Source organism: Carcharodon carcharias, chromosome 2 (genome assembly GCF_017639515.1).
Source record: "Carcharodon carcharias isolate sCarCar2 chromosome 2, sCarCar2.pri, whole genome shotgun sequence".
In the NCBI taxonomy this organism is placed as follows: domain Eukaryota; kingdom Metazoa; phylum Chordata; class Chondrichthyes; order Lamniformes; family Lamnidae; genus Carcharodon; species Carcharodon carcharias.
Window position 1 is genome coordinate 187141961 of NC_054468.1, and position 17042 is coordinate 187159002.

Here is a 17042-nt window from a genome sequence, read left to right on the forward strand (position 1 = left end):
GTGATAGTGATTGTTTTAGGTTCCTCTCCCCCCGTTTTCCCCTTTATTTTCTATTACTCTTGTGATTTTTTTTATGTCTTTTATCATGAAGACAGGTGCAAAATACTTGTTCATTTATTCTCTGCCATTTCCTTGTTTCCCATTATTAATTCCTCAGTTTCATCCCTTAAGGGACCAATGCTTATTTTAGCTACTCTCTTCCTTTTATATATACTTGCAGAAGCTCTTACTGTTTGTTTTTATATTTTATGCTAACTTACCCTCATATTTCAAATGCTTACTTTATTTTTTTTTAGTCAACCTTTGCTGGCTTCTAAACTTGTCCCAGTCTTCTGGCCTTTCACTACTGTTTGCAGTAGTGTACGCCTTTTTTTCAATTTAATAACATCCTTAACTGCTTTGGTTTGCCATAGATGGTGCATCTTTCTTGTAGAGTATTTCTTTCCTAGTGGAGACAAGTGGTCCTGGTGGAACCCAAACTGAGCATTGTTGAGTAGGCTATTGGTGAGAAAAGATCACTTAATAGGACTCTTGATGAACGCTTCCATCACTTTGCTGGTGATTAAGAATAGATTCTTGGGGCGGTAATTGACTAGAGAGGGTTTGTGAACAGGGTGTGCCTGGACAATTTTCCAGTTTGTCAGGTAAATGCCAATTTTGTAGGTATACTAGAAAGGCTTGTTTGGCTAGATCTGGAGTACAAGTCTTCAGCATTACAGCTGGATTATTGTCAAGACCCATAGCCTTTGCTATATCCAGCACACACAACTATTTCTTGGTATCACATGGAGTTTTATGTTATTTATTCTTTCATGGGATGGAGGCATCACTAGAAAGGCCAGCATTTGTTACCCATCCCTAATTGCCCTTCATGGGCCATTAAGAGTCAGCCAGATTGCTGTGATGCTGGAGTCCCATATAGACCAGAGCAGTTAAGGATGGCAGATTTCCCTCCCTTAAGGACATTAGTAAGCCAGATGGGTTTTTATAACCAGTGATGGTTTAGTTGTCACTATTACTGAGACTAGCTTTATATTCACAATGGATAGTAATTGAATTTAAATTCAATTATGGCAGGATTTGAACCCATGTCCCCAGAATATTGACCTGGGCCTCTGGGTTACTAGTCCAGCGACATTTCCACTATGCCACAAACTCCCCTATGGTGAATGGAATTGACTGCAGATTGGTATCTGTGATGCTAGGACCTCAGGAGGAGACATGGTTTATACTTACACTAACTACAGCGGGTACAAATCTAAAAGCATGGTGGTTTACTATTTTGGGGCAATTTCACTGCTGTGGCTGAAGACCTAACTGGTGCCTATTTCATTTCAGTTTGTGTTGCTACAAAAGCAAAACCATTTTGCGCAAGGCAAAATATAGAATATTACTGTTCAATTAGATTCAGAAAATCATCAGTGCTGCAATAATAAACAACAATGGATGATGGCAAGGTTATTGAAGATCATTTCACTAATCAAGCTTTGTATCTGACATTCTCCATCCAAGGTAGTTGTTGTTGTAGGGTGGCCGAGTTATAATATTAGTAACAGAGTTGAATTGCAAACAACTTTCTAAGTGGAAGCATTAAGTTTATTCACAATATACTCAGCAGCAACTACAAGTGTGCTTTCAACTCCAACTCTATCTCTACACTGACTGCTGAGGCAGCCCATGCTACTCTCCTATTGGTCCTATTGGACTACAGGTCCTGTGATCTTTTCTAACATATTATTCTTAAAGGTACATTACACTATATAAAACCATAATTACTACATTGTGTATGTTTTTTTTATCTTTAGCAAAGAGTACTGCCAACAACTTGAACTGGTTTTCATCTCCACACAAAGGTGCACAGTAGATATGGAGAATAATTAAGTATCTAAATTTAATTACCTAGTGCATTTGCCTATATAACTTCCATTTTTATGACACTGATAAATACCATTTTGCAGTGCTCAATGCCAATTTCTAGGTGTTAACAAAGGTAAGATATGGCTAAACAAATGGCAGAGATTAATCCTTTTAATGGGTCTTTGCATGTAGCAAAAGAAAATTGCTGAGTACACTTGATGAACATCTAGTTTGTGACCACAGGATACTGCAAGTCTGTGCAAGATACCTTGGAAGCTCCCATGACACTTACATCCTCTGACACTCATGGGTCCAAGGCTGTTCAAAGCTCCATTTTGACTGGATGGGTGACTGCTGGGTGTCAAGGGCTATCCATTGAAAAGGTGGCTTATGATACCTCTCCGGCATCCAAGAACAGAACCAGAGTTGAGGTATAATAGGAGTCATGCCTACACAAGGGCGGTGATTGAGAGGACCATAGGTCTGCTGAAGATGAGATTCAGGTGCCTGGACCATTCATGGGATATGCTACAATACCCTGCAGAGCATGTGCCTTTGATAGTCGTTGCATACTGCGCTCTCCACAATCTGGCTGTGGCAAAGGGGCACTGTCATGGGAGGAAGAGGATCTTGAGGCAGCTCCACAGGCCACAGATGATGACTCCAGTAGTGGATCAGAAGAGGAGCTCAGGGAAGAACACGGTGAGAATGTGGGGGCAGACCTTTGGAGCCTTCAGGGAGGCAGGGATGCCAGGGAAGCTGCTGAGGTACTGCTTCTACCTCAAGCCAGGGCTGCCACCTCCTTACCGATTGTTTGAAATGACCCGTTCCATTGAACCCAAATTCCACTCATTGCCTGTGAAATGAAGTTAGAGCCATTCACATCCAGCATGAGATATTGGCATCTACAAACAAGTATCTACAAAACAAGTGAAGCATACTCAGGTCATGAACACAAAAGCAATATTTATATAATGTTGACACTCAAAGAAAATGAACATAACAATGTAAGGTGTTAATAGTTGCACCAGCAAACAAATCAACATAACATGGCAGAACAGAAGATCACATGTGAAATGTCCCCCTTGTGCTCATGGTGCCTTAAACTCACGCTTGCGAGTGCTGTGTCTAGGTGACCCCCCTCCTCTGTCCCCCATCCCACCCCCCCTGCTAGCAGTGGCATTGAAGGCAGCCTGCTGACTGTGCTGAGCTGTTGGCCTTGATAATCCTGGCCATCGTCCTCTGGCCAATGGAGCCTGTGCAGGCCCCACCTGGGAGAGAGAGTCCAGTGTCATGGCTGCACAGTGTCCTGTCAGTGCAGCCTCATTAAATGCCACGGTCACTGGCAAAGGGGTGGAGGAGCTGCTGCCAGCATCCAGAGTGCCCTGAGAGGAGCACCCGGAGATGACATGCAGTCCATGCACCACTGTGAGATCAGTCTGGACCTTCCTGCTTGACACTAATGAACAGGCACCTGGCAGAGATACTAGATGCCTCATCCATCTCCCACACTGACACAGACCTCCTGAGGTCATTGACTGTGTGAGGGTTTGCAGGTCCAAGCGCAACCCCAGGAATGCCTGATTCTGTTCCTGGAGCTGCCTTTCCATGAGTGTCGCCACTCTCTCAATGGAGGAGGCAGTGCACTTGGTGCTGAGGGTCAATGCAGTACCCCTGCTCTGCATGGAATCTTCCATGACATAGAACATGGCACACAACTCCTCAGGAATCTCCGCCAGATCCTCCCGCGCATCCCGGTTGACATCCAGCATTTGCCACCTAATGTTCGACTCCAGAGGCTCGTCATCTGCCTCGGACTCAGCATGGTCCTGGTCTCCAGCAGTCCTCCGTGGGCCAGTGCACGGGGCACTCTCAGCCTCTGCCTGCTCCTCTTTGCACGTGTGCCGTATCCTAATTGCTGCGCACCGACATTGCCACCAATGATCTACTGTCTGCTGAGATGTTGGTATCTGCACTGGTGCCTGGTACAGAGAGGGTGTGCTGCAAGTGCATCTGATGGGCACTGGTCCTCCAGCTTCAAGGGCAGCTCTTTGGTGTCCTGCACTTATTGACTGGCTGGCGATTCTAGGGGATGAAAGCAACATGTCAGTAATATCAGTCATCACACTATCACTGTGCATGCTAGGCAGGCTGGTGAGACTATAGAGATCTGAATCATGATGCCATCATCTTTCAATGAAGAATGGGGACTCCAGGTTTGAGGTTTCCATTACAGATGGGACAACGCAACAATGTTTACACACTCTGACACTTTTGCATCTGTGTACTGCACTCTTAACCTCGTCAGAGAGCGCTGTCTCTCCACAACTGGTGGACTAAGCTGGGCATCCACCTTGTTCCTCATCAATATGAGCAATACGGGAGGCCTCTGCCTGTCCTTTGCCTCTCGATGGTGTTATGGTTTCTCTTCTCCTGAAAGGACAGATGAGCATTGGTTAGTCCACTCTCTACCTGCAGTGTCATTGCAGCCTGGCCAACCCCAACTGAGGAACACTTTGCAGGGCACATCTGAGTTGTGGCCTTAACCCGCAAAGCAATCAGGCCAAGCAACCAGAGCTCACCACGTTGGCCAGCGCCAATGTCATTGACAGTTGACAGTCAGACTCTTACGCCCCGGAGCACCATGGGCCAGCTGTAAACACTTCTCCACACAGATCCTTGCCAAATTGCTACTCATCCTTGCCGAGCGCAGTAAATTGTTGAAACTTTTGTGGAACTGCACCCATGTGCACCACACAGCTTCATGGCTGCTAGCCTGGGCTGCCACCTCTGCCCATGCTTTCTTGGTCAGGTGCAGTGGCCTCTTCTTGCCATCCCCTGGGGATGAGGATGTCCCGCCTGGCACTGGCCTCCTCTGCGAGGATTCCCAGGCACTTATCCAAGAACCAGAGGGTGCCGAGTGCCTACAGGACTGGCCCTCCTGCCTGGCGTGCCCAGCAGGTGCAGATACCGTTGCAGTTCAAAAAAATGTTTAATCAAGAAACTCCAAAGCTGCAAAGTGTCCCCTGGTAACCTTCAGGGAGCTGCCTCTGCTGCTTTTAAATCCCCCCACCGGGTCACCATTGGACCTGAAGCCCGACAGGATCTTGGCCTTGCCCAGGCTTTCCGACCATTGAGCAGACGCGTTTTAAGCTGGGCAGCCCTTAATTGCCCACCCAGCGTGAAATCGTGTTGGAAATGCAATCTTGCCCAGGAGTAGATTAAACAGCTGCTTCTGGGCCTGCCATCTTGGCACGCACGCCAAGCATGAAATTCAGGCTATATAGTTAAATGCATTTAGACAAAATATTTTGCAAGATGTAAAATATGTGATTTTAAGGTGGTAAAGATTTCTGTAAATTCTTTTTTAATATGCTATGAATATAAAATAGAGCATGAGGGATGTGTCATTAATTTATTTTAGGAAGATCTAAAATTGCGGTTATAGAAATATAAAGGATAAATTAAAACACTCTCAAAAATGCTTGTTAAAGGCTTTATACAAAGTCTGAACTTGTATTATGCACAAGATGAAGAAAAAAATAAATCCATTACAGAGTGAACTTTAATGTATTATATTGAGTCTTTTGCAGAACTAATTCATTGGAAGACCATTCCTGAGAGAAAAAAAATATTGGTACTGGTCCACTAATAGCCTGAGAGATGGTAGAACAGTGGATAGAGGACATACAACACGGTGTCAAAATTACTTAACAAAAACAGAATTACCTGGAAAAACTCAGCAGGTCTGGCAGCATCGGCGGAGAAGAAAAGAGTTGACGTTTCGAGTCCTCATGACCCTTCAACAGAACTAGGTGAATCTAAGGAAGGGGTGAAATATAAGCTGGTTTAAGGTGTGTGGGGGGTGGGGGTTTGGGTGGGGGGAGAGGAGTGGAGGGGGGGTGGTGTGGTTGTAGGGACAAACAAGCAGTGATAGAAGCAGATCATCAAAAGATGTCACAGACAACAGAACAAAAGAACACATAGGTGTTGAAGTTGGTGATATTATCTAAACGAATGTGCTAATTAAGAATGGATGCTACGGCACTCAAGGTATAGCTCTAGTGGGGGTGGGGGAGCATAAAAGTTTTAAAAATATTTAAAAATAATGGAAATAGGTGGGAAAAGAAAAATCTATATAATTTATTGGAAAAAAACAAAAGGAAGGGGGAAACAGAAAGGGGGTGGGGATGGAGGAGGGAGCTCAAGACCTGAAGTTGTTGAATTCAATATTCAGTCCGGAAGGCTGTAAAGTGCCTAGTCGGAAGATGAGGTGTTGTTCCTCCAGTTTGCGTTGGCCTTCACTGGAACACTGCAGCAAGCCAAGGACAGACATGTGGGCAAGAGAGCAGGGTGGAGTGTTAAAATGGCAAGCGACAGGGAGGTTTGGGTCATTCTTGCGGACAGACCGCAGGTGTTCTGCAAAGCGGTCACCCAGTTTAAGTTTGGTCTCTCCAATGTAGAGGAGACCACATTGGGAGCAACGAATGCAGTAGACTAAGTTGGGGGAAATGCAAGTGAAATGCTGCTTCACTTGAAAGGAGTGTTTGGGCCCTTGGACGGTGAGGAGAGAGGAAGTGAAGGGGCAGGTGTTGCATCTTTTGCGTGGGCAAGGGGTGGTGTCATAGGAGGTGGTTGAGGAGTAGGGGGTGATGGAGGAGTGGACCAGGGTGTCCCGGAGGGAATGATCCCTATGGAATGCCGACGGGGGGGGGTGAAGGGAAGATGTGTTTGGTGGTGGCATCATGCAGGAGTTGGCGGAAATGGCGGAGGATGATCCTTTGAATGCGGAGGCTGGTGGGGTGATAAGTGAGGACAAGGGGGACCCTATCATGTTTCTGGGAGGGAGGAGAAGGCGTGAGGGCGGATGCACAGGAGATGGGCCGGACATGGTTGAGGGCCCTGTCAACGACCGTGGGTGGAAATCCTCGGTTAAAGAAGAAGGAGGACATGTCAGAGGAACTGTTTTTGAAGGTAGCATCATCGGAACAGATGCGACGGAGGCGAAGGAACTGAGAGAATGGGATGGAGTCCTTACAGGAAGCAGGGTGTGAGGAGCTGTAGTCGAGATAGCTGTGGGAGTCGGTAGGTTTGTAATGGATATTGGTGGACAGTCTATCACCAGAGATTGAGACAGAGAGGTCAAGGAAGGGAAGGGAAGTGTCAGAGATGGACCATGTGAAAATGATGGAGGGGTGGAGATTGGAAGCAAAATTAATAAATTTTTCCAAGTCCCGACGAGAGCATGAAGCAGCACCGAAGTAATCATCGATGTACCGGAGAAAGAGTTGTGGAAGGGGGCCGGAGTAGGACTGGAACAAGGAATGTTCCACATACCCCATGAAGAGGAAGGCATAGCTGGGGCCCATGCAGGTACTCATAGCCACACCTTTTAATTGGAGGAATGAGAGGAGTTGAAGGAGAAATTGTTCAGTGTGAGAACAAGTTCAGCCAGACGGAAGAGAGTAGTGGTGGATGGGGATTGTTCGGGCCTCTGTTCGAGGAAGAAGCTAAGGGCCCTCAGACCATACTGGTGGGGGATGGAGGTGTAGAGGGATTGGATGTCCATGGTGAAGAGGAAGCGGTTGGGGCCAAGGAACTGGAAATTGTTGATGTGACGTAAGGTGTCAGAGGAATCACGGATGTAGGTGCGAAGGGACTGGACAAGGGGAGAGAGAAGGGAGTCAAGATAACGAGAAATGAGTTCTGTGGGGCAGGAGCAAGCTGACACGATCGGTCTGCCGGGACAGTTCTGTTTGTGAATTTTGGGTAGGAGGTAGAAGTGGGCCGTCCGAGGTTGGGCGACTATCAGGTTGGAAGCTGTGGGAGGAAGATCCCCAGAGGAGATGAGGTCAGTGACAGTCTTGGAAACAATGGCTTAATGTTCAGTGGTGGGGTCATGGTCCAGGGAGAGGTAGGAGGAAGTGTCTGCGAGTTGACGCTCAGCCTCCGCGAGGTAGAGGTCAGTGCACCTGACAACAACAGCACCACCCTTGTCAGTGGGTTTGATGACAATGTCAGGGTTGGACCTGAGAGAATGGAGTGCAATATGTTCAGAGAGAGAGAGATTAGAATGGTTGAGAGGAGCAGAGAAATTGAGATGACTAATGTCGCGCCGACAGTTCTCAATGAAAAGATCAAGAGAAGGTAAGAATCCAGAGGGAGGGGTCCAGGTGGAGGGAGAATATTGGAGCTGGGTGAAAGGATCCGTTTGCACGGGGAGAGGACTCCTGCCCAAAGAAGTGAGCCCGGAGACGAAGACGGCGGAAGAAGAGTTCAGCATTTTGCCGAGCCTGAAATTAATTGAGCCAAGGGCATAAGGGTATGAAACTAAATCCTTTGCTGAGCACTGAACGTTCAGCATCGGAGAGGGGAAGGTCAGGGGGTATAGTGAATACACGGCTGGGGCTGGGATTGGAAGATGGGGTGGGGATGGAGGGACAGGCAGGGGTGGAGGGTCCTAGATGTGTGTTGGTGTCGATGAGTTGTTGGAGCTTATGTTCCTTAGCACTTGAGAGAAAGAGAAAGTTTCTTGTTGAGGCGTCGGATGAGACGAAGAATAAAATGAAACTGGGGGCACGCGCAGCTTTGAAAAAGGGTACAGCGGTGCTGCTGGAGGGAGAGGTTGAGTGTGTTCATATGGCGGTGCATGGCACTGAGTGTGGATCTCAGAAAATGACGGGAACAGCAGTCCGAGAAACGTTTTATGTCCCGGAGATACCTGTAATCCTGGGTGGGTTCGAAACATGAAGGGTGGAATTTCAGTTGATATCCACGTGGGGTAAGTCGGAGACGGAGACAGTCACTGAGAAAGGAGATATGGCTGTGAAAGCGGGTTTTAGTAAACACCTTGTCAAATACCAGGAGAGAAATGGAAAGCAATGAAAGTGAGCAAGGCAAAAGAGAGATATGGAAATCTTGTCGCAGAGAGGGACAAAACTTCTTCAAGGAAGGCATTTCTTGAAGAGCAGTGGCAGTCAATTAAACACAGAGATAAAAACAAAAGAACTGCGGATGCTGGAAATCCAAAACAAAAACAGAATTACCAGGAAAAACTCAGCAGGTCTGGCAGCATCGGTGGAGAAGAAAAGAGTTGACGTTTCGAGTCCTCATGACCCTCCAACAGAACTAGGTGAATCCAAGGAAGGGGTGAAATATAAGCTTGTTTAAGGTGTGTAGGGGGTGGGGGTTTGGGTGGGGGGAGAGAAGTGGAGAGGGGTGGTGTGGTTGTAGGGACAAACAAGCAGTGATAGAAGCAGATCATCAAAAGATGTCACAGACAACAGAACAAAAGAACATATAGGTGTTCAAAATTACTTCTTTACTAACACCTACCAACACCAATCATAGAATCATGGAATGGCTACAGCACAGAAGAAGGCCATTTGGCCTGATGAGTCCGTGCTGGCTCTCTGCAAGAGCAACCCGCAAGCCCCATTTATTTGCCCTTTCCCCTCAGACTTGCAAACCTTTTCTCTTCAGATAATTTTCACTTTGCTCTTTGAAAGCCAGGATTGAATCTGCATCCACGTCACTCTCAGGCAATGCTTTCCAGGTCCGAGCCATATGCTGCATAAAACAGATTTGCCTTTGAGCCTTTGTTTCTTTTGCCATTCACCTTAAATCAGTGTCCAAATAGTTTTGCTAATAAGAACAGTTTCTCTTTATCTGCTGTGTCCCTGACGACTATGAAAACTTCTATCAAACCTCCTGCCAACCTTTCCTTCTCTAAGGAGATCAGCCCTAGCTTCTCTAATCTATCCACATTACTGAAGTCCCCCATTCCCAGAACCATTCTCATAAAACTTTTCAGCAGTCTCTCCAATGGCTTCACATCCTTCCAAGCATGATGTCAGGAGTTGGACACAATACTGCCATTGAGGCTGAACCATGTTTTTAAAATTCACCGTGATCTCCTTGCTTTTGTACTCTACATCTCTATTTATAAAGCAGAAGATCTCATATACTTAATTAAACACTTTCTTCAGTCTGCACTGCCACCTTCAATGATTTCTGCATATATATCCCAAGATCCCTCTGCTTCTGCATCCCTTTTAGAATTGCATCTTTTATTTTATATTTGTTCTCCTTGTTCTTCCTACAAAAATATTTCCCTTCATACTTGGCTGCTTAAAGTTTCATCTGCCGAGTGTCTGCCCATTCCACCAGCCTGTCTATGTCCTTCTGAAGTTTAACACTTAAAGTCTTGTCTTGAACACCCCTCTTGAAGTTTAGCAATATTCTCCTCACAGCTCACGATAATACAAAGTTTTATATCATCAGCAAATTTTGAAATTGTGCCCTGAACGCCCACGTTTAGGTCGTTAATATAAACCAAGAAAAGCAGTGGTCTTAATAGCACCTGAGAAATTCTACTGTATACTTTCTGCCAGTCTGAAAAACACCCACTCACAACTACTCTCTGTTTCCTATCATCCAGCCGACTTGTATCTATGCTGCTACTGTTCCTTTTATTCCATGAGCTTTAACTTCACTGGCAAGCCTGTCATGTGGCACTTTATCAACAACTTTTGAAAGTCCATAGCCTGAATTTTCAGCTTGGTGGGCAGGCATGATCGGTCGGCCCGGGAACGGTCGGGAAATGGACCGCTGAGGCGATTAGCCCCCAATTGCGATTTCACGCTGGCTGGCCAATCAACGGCCAGCCAGTGTGAAGGGTACGCTGGTATGATCAGCGCTGCCTCAGTTGGGGGCGGGAGGAGGATAGGCACTGAAGTCACTGTGGGCAAGGAGGAGTGTGGAATGAAAATTCCCTGAAGGCAGTGAGCTGCCTCAGGGAGCTGAAGAATTTAAATACAAAAAATAAAGATTTTAACAACTGGAAAAAAAATGCCCACGCATCAGAATCAGTCACCTGAACATATACAACATGAAAATACTGTCCAAATACTTTTATTTTTTCTTATTTAATGATGGAACAATCATCCTGCCCTTAGACAAGGTTCCTGAAAAATGCAAAGATCGCCTGGCTGATGTGTGCACCCGCTAACTGTAAAGTTCGATGGGCAGTGAAAAATCCCAGTTCATTGCACAGTTAATGGGCATAATAGCCCCCTTGTCAGCAGGCGTGCTTCTGAGTTTAGAGCGTGCCTGCTGCCTGAAATATCACGCATGTGTGCGTTGACATCGGGATGCTCACTGACGTTATCATACAAAATTTTACATTCGAGTGTGTTGGGTGTGTGCCAGCACGCCAAGTGAAAAATTCTGGCCCATATGTACCACCACAACTTCAATGCCCTCATCAACACTCTGGTACCTCATCTAAAATTTCAGTCAAATTTCTTAACCACGATTTGCCTTTAACAAATCTACGTTGGTTTTTCTTATTGAATCCACATTTGTCTAACTGACTGTTAATTTTGTCCTGGATTATCGTTTCTAAAAGTTTCCCAGTCACTGGTTCCTTTAAACAACACATGGCCTGATTGTAGATGTCAGTTGGCATGCAATCTGCACTCAAGAATTCCCTTCCCCTGCTGGAACTGCTGTTGACTGCTCCTTCCCAACAGCTACATACATAAGATTTCAGGCCAAATGGAATACACCTAACCTAAAGAGGGTGGGTGGAGCATTTTTTCTGGGGAGGGGGGCAGGGTTAGGGGGTAGAGGTGCCATGCTAGCATATTTGATCTGGAAAAGGGACTAAAGGGTGCTGCAAAGGTAAATTGTGAGACTATGCTTATAACTACCAGCATGGTTGCCAAACAGTTGTGAAACCTTTAGGCAAAAAAATCTTAGGGGTTGGATAAGGTGCATCTGAGTATCCTTAAGAAACTAAGAGAGAAATTTGCAGGAATTTAGACCTGGATTTTTCTTATGGTGGGTGGGCCGGACGGGAGCGAGCAGGGGCGGGGGACGGGCGCGGAGCCCTACTGGAAGATTACTGAATACTGGACAGGCAGCTGAGGACTGCAGAGAATCAATATTTGTTCATGAAAGAGAGGTCTTGTTAGCTTATTGGATTATGATGAGCAATTACATAAATTGGGCACATTCCCACTGTTAATGAAACATGATATGATTGCTAATTTTAGAACTCTAAAAGAGCTAGATAACATAGACTATGACCGTATTATTTTGTTCAGAACAATAGAATCAGAAACACAGGCTGCGCTCGATAGAAAGTAAATTAGAAATTAACTCGTGGAAACACCATTTCAGCAAATGATTTGTAAACCTGTTGAAAAGGTCCCCAAGGAAGACAATGGAAGCCAATAATACTGATTCATTTAAATAAAAGTTAAGTGGACTTATTTTGGAAAATACTATTTTTGGAAACAATACATGAGTAATCTGAAACACAACTCAAGGTAAATGCAGCACATTTGAGAAGAGTAGTTTACCTGGGACCAATTGTTCCCAAAGTTGTCCACCACTGGCAGAAGTTCCTTACCTAATGGCCGGGATTCTCTCAGGACGACAGGGGTTTCACCCACCTGTCACAGAACTAGCAGGGAGCCCCAGTTAGTCCTGTGGGGGAGGCCAGATGGAATCAAATGGCCTTAGGCACTTAAGTGGCCACCGTCAGGCCTTACCCATGACTGGAAGTCCAGCCTGCCAAGAGCTGCTGACCAATCGGAGGCTGGCAACTTCTCATTGCCATCATTGCCAGTGGGAGTGTTGCAACTGGAGGCAATGCATCCACCAGAGGACCAGGATCATTGTAGGACCCCTACCAAAAATGAATAAAGGTGGTATGGGAATTGTAGAGTTGGGGTCGTGGAAAGGGGGTGGTTTTCACCCTTTCCAATGTCAGATCCCTCGATCAGGCACATGGTGTTTGTCTATCAGGAACCACCAACCCTCCAACCCCAAATTTGCTGGATGGCCTTCCAAGGGTGCAGGCAATCCCTTTGATCCCTGACCCACCATTAAATTACAGTGGGTTCAGGGCTAATAGGTGTTAATTGGCTCATAAATGAGCCTAATTGACATCTTGCCCCTGGCTGACAGGAATCCCATTCATCCTCCAACTTATTGGAGGAGGTTTTGCTGCCACCAGGGACTGATATGGGGCATCTCCTGCAGTTAAGTGGGCCTGACTGCCATGTTTCCTACTGGGATGGACTGCATTAAATCTAGCCCAATATCTGGGACTGTTGTAGGCTAATTGATTGTAATAGATTGCCATGACTAGGGAGCAGCTGTTTTATTGTTATATCATGGTTGTTTGTGGATGAGGCAACCAAATGGACCTAGGTGTTTAGCAATTGCTATGTACCTATGTATTAGCCTTCTCCTGAAACCTTGCCACCTCCACATTCTTGATTACCTATTTACCTATTTTCTGTAGATCTTCTTTACCTGGAGCAAAATTCTAAAATAAAATGACTTTACTGAATGGACAATATTCTCATTCCCTGTATTCACTCAGGTGATGCTATGCCACTGAAAACATAACAGTATATTTCACAAATGTGCCTTCTTTGGTTCTCATATGAAGGGTAATTATTGAAAAATCACACCCACTTAACCTTGTTTAATGTAGAAGAAATTAATGGAATTGTACTCTGTAAAAGATTCTGAGTTTTAATCTTTTAAATGACCAGAATCAAACTAACAATTCCGATTCATGTGGCATCTCATTTCCCTGTGAATTTTCTCTTTGTTCAGGAACTGATGTAAAAGGTTTCTGTGCTTGAGTAATTGGCACTGCAAAAAATTGCAAACTTTCTTCAAGTGTCATTGAGAAATTAAAGAAATTAAATAAAATGATCTTAAAATGAGAGTCTATGGGTGGAATTACCGCAAATTTGCAGCAAGTGTGGTAGCGGGCGGGTAAAATGATGTTTTACCTACCTGCCACGATGGCGGGTTTTCATGCCCACCTCATTATTTATGGTCTCCCGCCCGGGAAACATGCCATTTCCGTGGCGGGTGGGCTCTTATTCACTCAACCGCCATCACCCTGCCGCTGCATCACATCGGACGCCATGTTTAAAGTCTAGCTGCAATCACACATCCAGTCCTACCAGCTCACCACTGCTGACATGGCTCTGAAACTGAAGCCCCCAGTTTAATGACAGGTTTCTCGAGCCACTGCTGGATGCCGTGGAGGCCTGTCGGGTTGTCCTGTACCCCCGCTCTGGCTGCAGGATGGGCAGCTACGTGATCAATCCAGCTTGGGAGGCAGTGGCAGTGGTGGTCAGCGCCAACGCCCTTCAGAAGAGGGCAGCCACTCAGTGCCGCAAGAGGGTGAATGATCTCCTCTGTTCCGCCAGGGTAAGTCACTCTTCTCATCACTCTCAACTCACACACTCATAAACCCAGCACACACCCACAAGGCCCTCACTCACGGCCAGTTCAAGGGACATCACCATTCACTCTCTCACACTCACTGTCATTGTCCTCATCCCATCCATGGGACCACTCAACACCCATACATGCTAGGCATACTTATCAACAACCTTGCAGGCATTCTGCTTACACTTTCTCCATCTCTATCATGTAGGACAAGCTGACACACAACAAGAGAGGGAGGTCGCAGACCAGTGGCGGAATAGCCGAAATCACGGACTTTGAAAACAGAGGCACCCAGCTGGCCGGCGAGGATCTGGACCAGTCCTGTGCTGACAGTGAGGTCGGCCATGCTCTACCAAGTGAGAATCCAGCAGTGCAACATACATCAGACAACCATGCTGTCAGTGATGTGTCCTCTTTCACAGGCCACCACCACACACTAATTATCTCTCATTGCTTTCACAGGCACATCTGCCTCCAATCGAACCCCGAAGAAACTTCTGAAGAGGAACCAGGATGCACCGTCCCTGAAGTCCCATCACAGCCCTCACCCACACCCTCCACCAGTGCAGAGATACACACATCGGTGGGTCACAGCTTTAGAGTAGCCTCACGATCACAATCTGATGAGCACATCGTACTTTCTGATCCACAGCAGGCGGTGGTAGGGACTTCCCAGGTGACTAGCACTCGGAGGACTGCTGGAGGCCAGAATGTTGTTGGGTCCGGGTCAGATGACGAGCCTCTGGATACGGTCATGTCACAGTTGCTGGAACTGCAAAAGCAAGCTCGAGAACATCAAAATGGGATGTCCGCTGCACTCCTCAGATTGCAAGGCACAATGTAAGAGTCCATCAGCCTTCAATCTGAGGTGATAGTGCCAGCATGCCAATGCACTGAGGTCAACACTGGTAGGATGGCAGCTGCCATGGAGACCTTGGTCCAGGATTTTGATCCTGCACTGCTGCATGGGGTCACCTCCATCGCTGATGCCATAATTGGCCTCCATCAGTGTGTATGCGAGAGGGGTGCTGAGCAGCTCGATCTCAGTCAAACTACACCTTCCCCTCAAGGAGTCAGCCTGGGGCCACTGGGCACCCATAGGGAGGAGGATCTGCAGGTGCACACTGCAGGCCCATCCATTCAGGTGACTCCTAGAGTGTCCGGCCCATTTGACTCTCCTACTCCTGTGACCTCAGTGGCTCCAGCTCCACAGGCTGAGGAGGGTGCCACTGCCACACAGCAGGACCCTGAAAGCAGGCAGGGGTCCCCTAAATCTTGGACCTCCAGAGGACACCCGCCAAAGTCATCACAGACTGGGCGTCGCAGTCACCAGGCTGCCACCACCTCTACTGTGGACGTCAGGGGAGGACCAAGACATAGCGGCCGAGTTAGGAAAGTTAAGGAGAATTAGTTCCACACTCTAGGCACAGGTGTTAATCACTTGTACATACCGTTCACTATTGTAAGTAAACTCCCAAGAATGTTTCCATGCACATGGCTCCTTGTTCTGATGGGCAGTGTCCTTGTCACTTAGATGTGAAACCTTTCTGCACAAGGTAAAAGCAGGTGTCTCAGTCCAGGGCCTTTTCCCTGTGCTCTGTTCAGCCTTCAGACCAAAGTGATGGTCCAGCCTCACATTCCCTGGAAACATTACTGATGCCAGCACCTCAGCAGGGCTGATCACTGCTGCCAGAATGTAGTGGGCAGGTGCCACAGAGTTCTCTCGTTCTCTCGGTGTACTCTCAGCACCTTTATGGAGGGGTTGGCCTTCATCTCTTCAGCATCTGTGACCATTGATGCTGTGCTCCAGCTCCTTAAGGGCTCAGGTGCTGAAGGTGGACAAAGCATCAGATGCTTCTAAAGTTTCATCGCTCGTCTCTATGATGTGACCCTGATGATAGAGCACAAGCAAGCTGCCCTTGGCCAGACAGGAGTCAGACATTCTCAGAGGCTGTGTGAAGATTTATGGAGTGTCCTCATTGTATGTCGTCATCATCCTCCTGTAATCAAGCGATTATTAGTGCCTCCACCATGTCTCCATGACAGGAGCATTCTCACAGAGGGTACTCATGCTGCCATAAGCCAGGCTGGAGTCAACATTCACAAATGCAGTGTGAGGAACTATGGAGTCCCCTCACTGCATGTCATCATCATCCTCCACAAATCTAGCAGCTATGAGGGCCTCCCAAGTGTGCCTGCCTCATCTAGCCAGTGCGAGGGCCTCATCCCCATCATCACCTCTGAGGACCTCCTCAGCCTCACTCCCATTGGCATCCTTCTCATCGGAGGAGACGTGCAGCTCGCCCATCTCCTCCTCAGCCAGCTTCTCTCCCTGTTGGAGTACCAGGTTATAAAGGGTGCAGCAGATGATGATGATGTGTGACATCGTCTGCGGATTGTATTGCAGGGCGCCGCCGGACCAGCCCAGGCACCAGAACCTCATCGTCAGTATTCTGATGGTAGGCTCCACCAAGGTGCGAGCTGCTGCATGAGCCTCATTATACCGTCGCTCTGCTGCAGTCTGAAGCCGCTGCATGAGTGTCGTCAGCCATGGCCTCTGTGGGTAGTCCTTGAGGAGTGAGGCCTGCAGCTTCTGTGGACCCTGGAAGATTCCAGGGACATATGACTGACTGAGGATGTAGGCGTCATGCATTCTTCCTGGAAACCTTGCGCACATCTGCAGGATGTATTTCTGGTGATTGCACACCAGTTGCACATTCAGTGAATGGAAGCCCTTGCAGTTGACATAGTCCATCGTGTGTTGTGATGGAGACCTGAGTGCCAAGTGAGTGCAGTCAATGGCACCCTGCACTTGTTGGAACACCTAGATCTGGGTGAATCCAATCGCTCTTGCATCCTGGCTGTCCTGGTCCCGGGTGAAATGCACAAATTTGTGTACCCTCACAAAAATGGCATCC

The 17042-nt window shown here is 47.1% G+C and overlaps 1 protein-coding gene across 1 annotated transcript in view; it reads left to right on the forward strand.

The window, feature by feature from the left end:
* The first annotated feature begins 4701 nt into the window (after window positions 1–4701).
* LOC121288600 (potassium channel subfamily K member 2-like) overlaps window positions 4702–17042 on the forward strand; it is a 190555-nt gene continuing 178214 nt past the window's right edge. Inside the window, exons 1-2 of the mRNA XM_041207229.1 lie at window positions 4702–4886; window positions 16532–16583. Of these exons, the coding sequence (XP_041063163.1) occupies window positions 4702–4886; window positions 16532–16583 (237 nt within the window). The remainder of the gene's footprint in view (window positions 4887–16531; window positions 16584–17042) is intronic.